This window comes from Bos taurus, chromosome 22, assembly GCF_002263795.3.
Source record: "Bos taurus isolate L1 Dominette 01449 registration number 42190680 breed Hereford chromosome 22, ARS-UCD2.0, whole genome shotgun sequence".
Lineage (NCBI taxonomy): Eukaryota > Metazoa > Chordata > Mammalia > Artiodactyla > Bovidae > Bos > Bos taurus.
In genome coordinates, this window is record NC_037349.1 from 14,475,791 (window position 1) to 14,489,012 (window position 13,222).

The 13,222-nt window shown below is 45.6% G+C and overlaps 1 protein-coding gene across 10 annotated transcripts in view; it reads left to right on the top strand.

Moving 5' to 3' along the window:
* The window catches only part of TRAK1 (trafficking kinesin protein 1), a 155,352-nt gene that overhangs the window by 74,412 nt on the left and 67,718 nt on the right, over window positions 1-13,222 (top strand). For all 10 annotated transcript variants that reach the window (XM_024982815.2, XM_024982814.2, XM_024982820.2 and 7 more), the window contains 1 exon segment: window positions 7,268-7,462. Coding sequence is in view for 5 of the 10 variants with exons in the window: in XM_024982808.2 (XP_024838576.1) it covers window positions 7,268-7,462 (195 nt within the window). In the remaining 5 variants the exon portion in view is untranslated.

Sequence of the window (13,222 nt, forward strand, 5' to 3'; positions counted from 1 at the left end):
CTCAAATGTTGATGGGCAAGACCCCCTTGAAGGACTTGCTGTAGAAGCCAGCTCCTGGGTCCCAGCCTTGTAGCTCCTGGCGCAGGAGGTCTGAGGTGGAGCCACAGAAGCATCTACGGAGCCCAGTACAGAAGCGCAGGGTGTGCAGTGCGCTGCTGCCTGCCCCAGGGCACCAGCACCCCGGGCTCAGTTCTCGGGAGAGTCCCCCAGTTCTGCTGAAATGCCCACAAATAAGTGAAGGCAGGAGAAATGCTCTTGTGCAAGTTCCTTCCCTAGAGGATCCTCTCAGGGGGCCACAGAGAGCGGCAGTGAGTCGTGTGTGGATTAGAGTTGGAGGGACCGGGTGATGCCGTGTGCAGTGGGCTCAGCCCCTTCCTAGCCCCTTGAATTCCTCTTATAACCTTCGGACCCTGGTTTCCTGGTTTGCAAATGTGTTCCTGATCTTCACCCTGCACTGCCCGCTGGTTTCTGAGAGTAAGTGAAATGTAGGAATAGATACCAGCGGTTTGCATCGTTCAGCAAAATGTTTACTGAGCCCTTGCTGGTTACCAGGCAGGGTTCTGGGTCAACAGTGGAGCATGTCAGCCTCCGGGATGGCTCATGGTGTGGGGGCCATGCACACAGGGTCTCGCGTCTGTTAACAGGCAGCTCTAGGATGTTCAGCTGCCTCCTCAGCCTCCCTGTGTGCAGCATCCTCTTCTATTAAATGAAGTGATTGAGCCAGTAATTTTTAGTTCTAAAGGTCCCTCTGTAGTTAGTGAAACCACATCTTTCATGGCATTCTAGGGAGTAATTACTAACACTGAGTTCCTTAGGTAAGGCTCTAAACTATGAAACCCCACGATAGAGAAGAACTTTCCAGAAGGATATATGACAGGTACCAGTTGCAAAGTGTCACATGTGTCTCCAACACCAGTATGGCCTGTGTGTGAGTCTCTGAGCCCACGCCCTTTATTCCCAATAACTCAAGGAAAAGGCTTTGTTTCCAAGTCTGTACAGAATGACTTGTGAGCGGCTCATAGGCCAGCGGTCTTGGGAAAACTTTAGAACATGGCTCTGGGTTTGCTGTCACTGCCAAGGTTCATGGGTGATGAGAGGGGCTTACTGCCCCTTCCAGAACCTCCTCAAGCGCAAACTGGGGTCATGTTCTTTGACTGTCACCTTTGGTGTAGCCTAGAACTTTCTCCCGAGGCCCGTACCGAGGCACCAGGATGGAAAGTCCCAACATGCAAACTGCAGGCACTCACACATGTCTGATCTGACTCTCAGGTATTTTACAGAATTCTAAACCATCGTGCCACATTTGATAATCAGGGCATCTCATGTGAAAAAACAGATCCCTGGCCTCTCAGAAGAAATTGGCATTTCCAGGTGCTAAGAGGCCTCCTCTGTGGAGGAGGGATGCGCTGGGTGTGGTGGCCCAGAGACTTTTTGGGTAGAAAGACAGCTTTTGTGCAACCTGATGCCTTTGTTCTACAGATGGAGGGACAAAGACCAGATAAACCACGAGGTGACTTTTGGGTGTCATGGCGCAGTTGGGGACAGGGCCGTGGCTGGGAGCCTGGTTTCCACACTCTTGGAGCAGCGCCTGGGCCCCGGACCTCCGGTGCGGCCAGCAGGTGGCAGCCGTGGCCCTGCTGGCCAGCCTGCCTCGGGTCCTGGCTTTCCTCCTTCCTCCCATCCTGTGCCCTTCTGTTCCTCTCTTGTTTTGATTTTGCCAGACATTTCTCTGGCCAGGCCTTTCCTCTTTGTCCAGCACTGTGCTCTCTGCCCCATTTTATCCTTGCCTTTCCCCCACACCGCTGTTTTCTTTAGGCTCTCTGGAGCCTGGGGGAGTGTTCAGGAGGCTGTCTTCCACTTCCTTGCAGCTCTCTGTTCTCCTGGCCCCAGCGCCCTCTGCTCCAGGGTGTGGGCAGAATGCCCAGAAATCCCCCTGGACCTTCCCTTCCCCTCGCATTTGGGGCAGCCACCACTCAGAGTCTATAACTGTGTCCTTTTAGACATGCTGACTTTTTCTGAGGCCAGAGATCTGTATTTTTACATGAGATTCTCTGATTTTTTATATTTTTTAATATAAAATTAGTATTTTTAATATACTATAGTATATAGTATTTTTAATATATATAGTATATATATATTAGTATATAGTAATTTTAATATAAATTAGTATTTTTTAAATACTAATTTAGAGCCACAGGCTCTGCTGTAAAATGTCGGCATCGTCTGGGGTCCCTAGTAGGTTTCATGAACCTGGCATGTGACCCATGGTGATGGGTTGCTAAGTTGTGTCTGATTCTTTGAGACCCCGTGAACTGTAGCCCACCAGGCTCCTCTGTCCATGGGATTTTCCACGCAAGGATACTGGAGTGGGTTGCCATTTCCTCATCCAGGGGATCTTCCCAACCCAGGGATCAAACCCACGTCTTCTGCATCTCCAGCATTGGCAGGCGGATTTGTTGCCATGAGCCACCAGGGAAGCTTTGCATCAGTGCAAATGCTTAGAAGGAAGTGCCTCCTTCTAGCCCCTCTCTGGGGTTATGGATCTAACCCAAGGCAGTTGTAGAGTGGACACAGCTGAACCGGTAGCCCCTGCCATCAGGACCCTCTCCCACCTCCCACAGCCCTCATCCTTGGACAGGAGGATCCACTTCAAACCTTATGGAGAAACCTAGGAAGGGTGATAGTTCTGAAGAGGTGAAAAGCACTCTCACGTTCTGCTCCCAGAAAAAGAGTTAGTCGCTCAGTCGGGTCTGACTCTTTAGGACCCCTTGGAGTGTAACCCACCAGGCAGGTGGTACTCTAAGAATGGTGGACGTTAGATCAGATCAGCGTTTGCTGAGTGCTTGAGGGGACATTTGTTCCCCCATGGGACTTTACTCCTTGCTGATTAAGACCTTGGGTGATACAGAGTGAGCTTAAAAAGACCTTGGCACTACAGGGCTCTACCTCCCCCGTGCTGAAGGCTAGACTTGCCACCCATTGCTGGTTCTTCCTCCCTTTGTCCCACGATTGATCCAGCACTTCCTGAGTACTTCCTGTTGCCGAACTCGATGCTGAGGGCTGGATTGGATGTTAAGGGAGTAATTCAGAGCTCCTCCTGAGGGCCTCAGTGATAGTAGAGGAGAGACTTAGAAAATGTGTGTAACATTGTCCTGAAATAATCTAAATACATAGCCAGAGGCGAGAGGTCAAGGGAAGCCTGATATGAGGTGACATTTGAGTGATATTTTAGGATGGAGTTTGCTGGCAGGGAAGGGCCTTCCAGATAGCTAGAGCAGCTGGTGTCAAAACCAATATTTGTGTAAAAATGTGTTTGGAGAATGGCGAAAAGTTAATGTGGCTTCACAAGGGATATTGGAGAAGTGGCATTAATAAGGTAGATGTGTGTTTCTTTCTCTCTTGAAAATCCAAATGGAGGATGGCCCAGGAGTGCTCCCTGCCAGCTTGTCCCTGGCACCCAGGGTTGCTCTGGTAACCCCCTAGGTGCTGCCTTTACTTTCACAGTTGAAGGTGACTCCAGTACCAGACCCATCTCTGCATTTGGACAGTTGGATAGGGTCTGACTTGGAAGTGCTGTTTGCATCCTGTTAACCAGGCATATAGACAGACCTTACTGCAAGGAAAGCTGGAAAATGTAGTTTTTAGCTGTGTGGCTGTGTGCCCGTCCATACCTTGGAGGTTACATTCCTACAAGAAAGAAGCAGAAATTTGATACTGGGAAGGAGTCAGTAGACTCTGCCCTAGGAAGGTACGGGCTGAATCATGAAGTACTTTGTAGGGAGTGGGGAGGTTTTTAAAGCAGAGCAATACTGTGATTTAAAAAGTGTCTTTCATGGGACTTCCCTGTCAGTCCAGTAGTCAAGAGTCCACACTTCCAATGCAGGGGGCGCAGGTTCGATCCCTGGTCAGGAAGCTAGATCCCACATGCCACACGACATGGCCAAAAAAAAAAAAAAATGTGTCTGTTTCAGATGGGGCCAGCAAGCACAGGGCTCCTGTGACTGATGAGGGGAAGGATGTTGAGGGTGAGTCCACCTGACTGCCTGGATAAACCTGGCCTTTGGATGGTTTGACCAGCTGAGGGTCAGTGGATGCCAGGCTGCTGTTGCTGAAGATCTTCTGGAATCCATAGATGGACCTGTCAGGGTCTGGGTTCAATCAGGAAGTGGATGTCCTTCATCTGAGACTTCCCCAGGACTGCATATTGTAGCTTCTTTTTTTAATCATTTATTTTTAATTGGAGTATAATTGCTTTACAATGTTGTGTTAGTTTCTGCTCTACAACAACGTGAATCAGACATGTGTAGATGTTTATCCCCTCCCTGCTGAGTGTCCCTCCCACCCTTCTTATAGCTGGTTAACAGTGTGGTTGGAGCTGTGGAGAAATGAGGACTGTAGAGAGCTTGATGTTTCCTTTCCTCCAGGTGGGGCCAGCAGTGCCCTTTCACACACTGACCTTTAGTAAGCACCACGGGGCTTCCTCCTGGGGCTTCCCTGGTAGCTCAGTGGTAAAGAATCTGCCTTCAGTTCAGGAGATGCGGGTTCAATCCCTAGGCCGGGAAGATCCCCTGGAGGAGGAAATGGCAACCCGCTCCAGTATCCTTGCCTGAAAAATCCCATGGACAGAGGAGCCTGGTGGGCTGCAACCCAAAGGGTCTTGAAGAACTGTGCACGACTGAGTGACTAAGCACACACACACACACCAGCACCAAGAGAGAGGGCGGGTCTGTTGACAAGCTGCTTCAGTTCCTGGCTCTCCTTCCTGCACTCTGGATGGGAAAATCATCCTGACACTTCGCTGATTTGTCAGTGTGTCGAGCTGAACATCTCTACTTAACATGCTTGTGAAATCTTTACCTGTTTAGAACAAAAACTTCCTGTTGAGAAGAGCCTGGGAATCCTCCAGCATTTGTAGCGCACCTGCTGGGAGAGGGGAGGCAGATGGAAGAGGGAAGGATATAGTTTACAGTCAGATGGCCGAGGCTTCTCACACACGATCTGCTGCTTATTTAACTGTGTGACCTTGACCTACAAGGTACTCCACAGCGTCTGTGAATCTGCTTTCTCACATATAAGTCAGAGCAAATATTAGCTACGTCTCAGGTTGCTGGGAGGATGCACTGAAGGCTCCTGGCTGGGTGCTTGGCACTGTGAAAGCATTCCTGGGGAATTCTCGAAGGCTCTCATGTTTACACAACCTGAGGCCTCAGATGTGTCTTCTCCACGTGGCAGAGGTGGTGTCGCCCTTCTTGGGAGGTTCTTGGGGCACCTGGCCCTGCACCCAAGGTCACAGAGATCTCCCTGGGTGGTCTTTATCATCCCTTCCGAATTCTCTGGGCCTGCCAGGCAGCTATGAGACTTCCTGAAGTTTATATGGCAAGTCGCATTACGGAAAAGTCAAATATACAGAATGTTTTTCAAAAGGCTTTTTGGCACAGCCTCACCTTTGATACTTTATCTCCTGGTCATCATATGCTTTAAGGAAAACGATACCTCCTGGGCATGAGGACCCACACTGTAAATATGTTGACCTTCAGCCCTGAGAATGTGGAAGGACAGGGGAGTCTCAGGGTCCGAGCAGCTGCCAGGGTGCTCACAAGTGACCCGGTATTCTTAGAAGGGATTTTATTTTTATTTCTTGTTGGAGTCCGTTGCCTTGCCCACCACCAAGTGGCAGTGACACCATAAGATTCTAGCCCCTTGTGTGGGGACATCGTGCAGGAATGTGTTGGTACCCTGCCCATCCTCCTGCAGCCAGGCTGGCTCAACATTTGTGCAGCAGGTCTGTGTTTAGTCAAGAGCTGCCGTCGGTCAGGCATCAGCCCTCCTTGGCCCTGAATGCCCTCAACTAGATGGTGGTCATTTTATGGCTCTGAGGCCTCCCCTGGAGATGAGGTTGGTGGGAACTTACTCCCCACTTGATTGCAAGATGGGCAAGTAGTTCCTTAGTTAGGAGCCCATCTGGAGCTTTTACAGGGGGTTTTGTCACTAGTGGGAGATGGTAAAGAAATATGAGACATCTGCCTTGAGGGTGGGCTGTTGTCTGTGGCCAAGGAGAAGGGAAGGAACATCACTCAGTTCTCCGCAGACCTTTGCAGGGTGGCGGAGCAGCTCCGGCCTGGTGGGGGCTGGCTGAAATGCCAAGTGTGCTAGCCGTGACATTTCCCACATGAGGCAGAGAATCCAGAGCATTCACGTGTTCCCTCTCCAGTCCCCAGAGCTCCAAGTAAAATTCGAAATGTCTTCACTTTCCACTTATAACTCTTTCCTCAGCACTTGAAACACCATGCGGACTTTTTGGGTCATAATGTCCTTCTACAGTGAAGCTTTGCATGTTGACTTAAGTAACAAGGGGTAAGCATGGGATGGTGGGAGATTTGAGGGGCTAGCAAGTGCCTTCCATGGGCTCCTGCCCAAGAAGGGGTGAAGTTGCCCACTGAACACTCTTGTTTACCTACGATTCTATGCCTTTTTTCTTGGTCTGCTGCATGGCCTTCCTGTTAAACAAGAAGATGCTATGTCTATGGTGTAGCCTTTCTTCTGGGCACAGGTGTCCACATTCTCCCTGAGGAAGACAGATTAATTCAGCCTGGTGAGCTCAAAACACCATGCTGTCGAGAAGAGGTGGTATTCAAACTGTGCCTTGACGGAGGGGTACCTATTGGTTTAGTGGCTGGAATCCCCATGAGAATATAAGAATCACAGAGGCAAGGGTGTGACTCTTGTGTTTATGTCGTGTCTCCTGTGACTGTGGGACTCAGGATATAGTTGGATGATGATGGATGGATGGAAGGAAGGAAATGTCGGAGGATAAACAGGTGAATGAATGAATTAAATGAAGGCCAAAGTCCTACCTGTGTAGGGACATGGCTTGAATGGTAAAATAGTGGCAGGAAGGAATCTGGCATATTGCTGAACTTATAACTGGTTTGACCTAAGTGTAGGGTGATTGAGAGAGAATGGCCAGAGAAGGTTGGGAAGAAAGCCCAAATGATGAAGGCGCAAGAATTTTGGCTTTACTTCACAGAAAGTGGGCAGCTAACCAGCGGGAGCTATTTCAGGTAGGTCTGGCAACAAACATGCCTAACTCTAAGTTTCAAGAGTAGAATTTAAATTGGAAAAAGATCTCTGACATGGCCCGATCTGGCCTCTCTGTGCTGCACGTAAGTAGCCCAAGACTCTGGCTACAAGTGCCAGGGTTAGGTCACTGCGGCAGCAAGGCCATGACCAGGTCCTGGCTCTCATCTGTCCTTCTTCTTCCCTCCAGACGTGTGCAACAGCACCGACCTTCCGGAAGTCGAGATCATCAGCCTCCTGGAGGAGCAGCTGCCCCATTACAAGCTAAGAGCCGACACCATCTACGGTTATGACCACGACGACTGGCTTCACACCCCTCTCATTTCTCCAGATGTCAACATTGACCTCACGACCGAGCAGATTGAGGAGACGCTGAAGTACTTCCGTGAGTGATTCCCCTTTCTTGGAATGCCCTGTCCTCCCTGCTTAGCCACGGGCACACATGTGTGCGTGTCCTGGCTACTGTGTCTTCTAGCCTGCTGTATGTGCAAAGTTCTTGCAGAAATGTGGCTGTGGGGTTTAGCCCCATAAAAGGCCTCACTTGACGTTGAGTCTTCTGGAGAGAAATGTTGGAGTAGTGGGAACAAGTATGAGTTTTCATTTGAACCAACTTTCTCTTAACCATGCAGAAGATTAGAAGATGCTCCCATTTCCCTCCTTACCAGAAGTACCATGTGAGTCCTTAGCAGCTTGTATTGGGGAGGAGCTTATCTGCATTTAAAACCCAAAGTATTGGAAACCTCAAGACTGCTCAGTGTTTATAAGACATAACACGACACGCCAAGGCTGCTGATTTGTGCGTGGAAGTCCACTCAGCTGGTTAGTCTGGAGAGGCAAGATGTTGCTGCAACAGCAGACTGGTCCTGCTGTGGGCTACAGAGCTGACGCCTGGTAGGGTGAGCAGTATACTAGGTGGGACTTTTTCAGTGTGTTTGTGATGACAAGGGCGTGAAACCTGATTTTGCAGACTTGAAAAATATACGATAATTTAAAAAATTCACACCAATGATATTTTTTTTCTTTTTAAACTGACGTATAGTTGATTTACAACATACCAGTAATATTTCTGATGTTCATTCAGAACATCAAAAGAGGTAGTTTTGATGTAATTTTTCTCTTTAGAAATTCATGGCAGCTTTGTAAGATTGGTGAGACCAGTTCTCTTTTGTTTTGACACTCTTGACTTAAAATTCAAGTTGATTTGAACCTAGTCTAAAGTAGTGTGACATTATTTACGTATCCATGTATCATCATATCACGTTTTTTAAAAAAAAAAATACAACAATCCTGTTTCTACTTAGTAATAACTAGCTTATTGTGCATCTGTAAAGTTTTCTATAATTATTTTCTCTAATACAAACCAATTTCCAAAATTCTTGAAAATGTGAAATCATTAATAATTAACAAGTGAGAGCTCGTAAGTTTCTCCTTTAGCATGTATCTGGGCTTTTTTCACGTTTTATCTATTGGATATTAATAAGAAAGGAATTTTGTTTAAATTGGCCTGTGTTGTAATACTTAGTATAAATCCTGCAGTCTCATTGTGAGCACTGCAGATAATCATATTCGATAGGAGTAAAAATAGAATGATCTACACCAGGGCAGTATGAAGTACATTAGAGTTGCACTAATGTCCAAGTTGATGCTTTAGAACTTCTAGTATATCTTGCAGCCTAGAGGAGGCCCGTTACAAGTGACTTTTGTTTACTCATGGTACAGGTACACCCAAGGAGATGTGGTATTGTGGAAAACCGGGTCCTGGGTGACCTCTCAGGGAGGTTTTGTATTTGTTTGCTTCAGACTGCTTCACAGTAGAATTATTTTTCTAGAAATCCCTGCCTGTTACTTACTCTTCTTTAACAGACTCTCCTATGATTTTATAGGATCCTGCTTGGCCATTTTTGCTGAGGGAGGCTCCTAGGTCCCTCACATACACACTGATTAATCACTTACAATCACAGTGTGATTGGAACACCACCCAAGGGTAACACTTCACTGTTGTCAGAGACCTTTCATAGGAATGGCCTCTTCTCATCCCTGTAAAATGTCTATAGTTTGTTTGGGCCAGGCTGATTTTATTACCAAGGAAATTCAGGTGTGAAGTCTCATTGTATTTATTCAATAGCACTGATCTATAGCTTCTAAAATTCTTTTCAGTAGACTTGAACAGACGTTGTGACTTGTTATTATTTGTTTTACTTCTAGTGATATATGTAAAGGAGAGAGAGAAAAAAGCATCCTGGTGGAGTCTGGCAGTGCATAACACAAATTATAATAAAACTACGAGAACCGAAAATATATGTTGACCAGATATTCTGAAAATTTTTAGAGCATCGTTGCATTTAAGTCTTACTTTAACTCTGCATTTTCTTCTGTGGTACATGTGATGAGGGTAAAGTGGGTATTTGCTAAATATCAGTTAATTGAATGATCAAGCATTAACTTATAAATACAGCACCCATAGAGCAGGGCTTTCAAACTGAGGTCCTAGATCTTCCCAACCCAGGGATCGAACCCAGGTCTCCTGCATTGCTGGCAGAGTCTTTACTGTCTGAACCACCAGGGAAGCCCAAGGTCCTAGAACCACCCTCCAAGGGGTCTATAGAGAGAAATTGGGGGTTCTATTAACTTGTAAAGGAAAAAAAAAATTACATCCTTAATTTCATAAACGTCTAACTGAAATGCAGCGTTTACTTTCATTATAAACATGGAAAAGAAAGTGGTATTACTAAGACCTGTGACTTAGTCACCAGTAGAAATCACAAATATTTTCATGTCATGCTACAGAAGAAGCAGATACGGAAGAAATAAGATCTTTACTCATCTCTGCTTTGAAATTACTTTCATTAGTAGATGTGCTGATCTTGTTATTTAATGTGCATTGATAAAGAAGCACTTTTATCACAGACCTTTTCTCGAAGTTTTAATAACTGCATTATAATACAGTTGCTTTCTTTATAGTCCTTTGTATCTTATGTCTTTAAATCTTTCTGCTGAGGAGGGGTCTGTGAGCCTTGCTGAGCCAGAGGTCCGTGGAAGCACAGGTTAAGAGCCCTGCTCTGTACTTGGTATCCTTTCTGGATTTCACCTGTGTGTTTACATGTGTAACCCAGGAGATGGCATGGTTCACACCACTGTGACTCACCCATGTGTTTTTCTTTGTTTTTTTTTTTTTAATTTTATTTTATTTTTAATTGGAGGATAATTACTTTACAATATTATGATGGTTTCTGCCATCACCAGCGTAAGACAACATAAACTGTCGCTTCATTTTAGATTTATTTTCTGCATCAGTCAGGGCAGTGGGTGGGAATCAGGGTAAGGGGTTCTCCAGGGGGTTCTGATACACTCCCCAGGTGAGACTCCCTGGATAATAGGCTCACCTACACCATTGCTTCAGAGATCAGAGCGGACACCCATACTCATGGGACACCCATTAGTATTAGATGGGCTAATACTCATCTCCTTTGCCCACATGTCATCCTTCAAAGAAGACAAGCTATGCTTCATTTTTTAAATCTGGCCCTTGCCTGGCTTGTTAAGGAGGGGCAAGAAGGCTTTGGGTATCCACCTTTCCCTGGTGGTAGAATGATCTTTGCAGATAGATTTCAACAGTCCAGTGGATGTTCACCCCTGTCCCTCACCTCTGAGGGACACACAAAGTGAAAACTTCCTACATAGCAAATCAACCCATAAACATGGGACAGTTAAGATTCGATGGTCCAGCAAGAAGAAAGGATAGTCTTACTAGCGTGCCAGGCACAGTTTTTTAATGCTTTACAGATACCTCGGTTACTTCCCACAGAGACCACTAAATAAAAAACTCCCACTGTCCCCCATATTACTGATGAGGACACTGAGGCCCAGGGAAGTTAAGTTTGCTCCAAATCACACAGCTAGTAAGGTGGGGTCTTTTTTCCCCCATTTTATTTATTTTTTAATCGAAGGATAATTGCTTTACAGAATTTTGTTTTCTTCTGTCAAATATCAACATGAATCTGCCAGAGGTATACATATGTCATGATGGGAGTCTGAGTTTCCAACCTGGATTGTCTAGTCTAACTTTATGTCTTATCTCTCAGAGAAGCTAAATAAGAAAAAAATTCAGTTTAAGCATAAAGTTCATTTAGTAAACATGAAAAATGCGAACCCTGTTTTAGAATATGTCAGTAGCTTATTTTGTTCATAAAAATGTGTCTGACATATTGAAAATTGATTTTTTTTTCAAAAGGTCATTGTCCCAAGTGACACTTAGCCTGATGTAGCTTAGTTTCAAGATGAAGTTTCCTTCTTTCCTGCAATTTTTCCCCCTGCATCCTGTGGTCTCTAGATCATGCTTCCTGAATTCAGGTGGAAATGACTGTGCGCTATAGATTTTTCTAGTCACAAAGTAGTCAGTGGACACCAGCCATGAGGATTGCTATGTTGGTGTGTAGATAGCTATGGGATTCTTCTGGTTCCTTTTCCTAGGACCATGTTTTTGGTAACTTTTTGAGTAAAGAGCATTTGTTAAGAAATGAAATCTCTCCGTGTCTCAAGTGCAAATGATCTGCTGACAACTTCAACAGAACAATCCTTTCCCTAAAAAGAGAAGTGTTGTTAGTCTCTCAGTCGTGTCCAGCTCTTTGCGACCCCATGGACTGTAGCCCACCAGGTTCCTCTGTCCATGGGATTCTCCAGACAAGAATACTGGAGTGGGTAGCCATTCCCTTTTCCAGGGGATTTTCTTGATCCAGGGATTGATCCCAGGTCTCCTGCATTGCAGATGCAGATTCTTTACCATCTGAGCAACCAGGGAAACGCCAAGAAGAGGTTGTAAAGCAGATGAGAGTTTCAAGACACCACCTCATTTTTTGCTTTTGCCATAAAGTACTATTAATGAATCAGTCAACAAGTATTTATTGAATGACTAGTATGTACCTGTAATCTTTTATGAGCTTGACTTTGTTTGAGTTCAAGTTGATGTTTTCTGGCTAAAGAAGTGAAAACATCTGATTACTGATTTTCTTTCACTACCTAACCTGGGACTTTGCACCGGGTGGGGCTGACACAGGATGCTCTCAAGGCCCTTGGCTGGCATCCTGTACCGAGTTGTCTACCTTGCTTGTGTGGAAGGAGTGGATGGGGTCTGGGCAACTGCAGTTAATCCAGCTCCCTGTCCCATTTTAATTTTGTAAAATTTAATTTAAACAACAACAACAAAGAATCAAAGACCATTCATCTAGTCCAACTCTTACTGTACAGCCCATGTCTGCTTCATGTTTAAAAAGGCTGAAGTCCGCCTAGTGCCTTGCATGAAATAGGTACTTAACAAGTGCTAATTAAATAACATGCAAAAGTATCTTTTAAGTTAAAAAGCAAGTTTTTCTCCCTCTTTTTTTTTTGCAAAGACAAAGCAAAATTACAAACAATGTATAGTATAGAAAGATGACTTTGTTGCCACTTTCCAGAGACTGCCTTCATCTAACTCAAATCCTAAATGAAGTGAAAGACAGTGAAGTCACTCAGTCCTGTAGGACTCTATGCAAGTCGCTCAGTCCTGTACGACTCTTTGTGACTGCAGGGACTGTAGCCCACCAGGCTCCTCTGTCTGTGGAATTCTCCAGGCAAGAATACTGGAGTGAGTAGCCATTCCCTTCTCAACCCAGGGATCTTCCCAACCTAGGGATCGAACCCAGGTCTCCCACATTGCAGGTGGATTCTTTACCATCTGAGCCACCAGGGAAGTCCAAAATCCTAAGTGAAACAAAAGTAAAGACTCCACAGTATGCACTGAACCTGTGCAAACTGAATTAAATTACACACAATGCTGACCTTCTAAAGGGAGGGATCACAAGTTATGTGAGGTGTGACCTAAGAAAACACATGGTGCATTTGTGTTTGTGTGTGTAGGAGGGGTGCGTGTGGAACACGGACAAACATCGTGGTGGGTGGGGTTGAAAGAAGGAAGGCAAGATGAATGATGGGTGTCAGGGAAGGTTGTACAGAGGATGGAGAAGGGATCTAATGACTGGGGAAAGCGTTTCATTACCCTTTGCTAATAAATAACACTAAAATGTATATGTTATGGTAGATTTATAAACAGTTGCCTTGCGTTTTCTCATGTAAATGCTATGGCACTAGTTGGGTCCTTTCTGTCATTCTC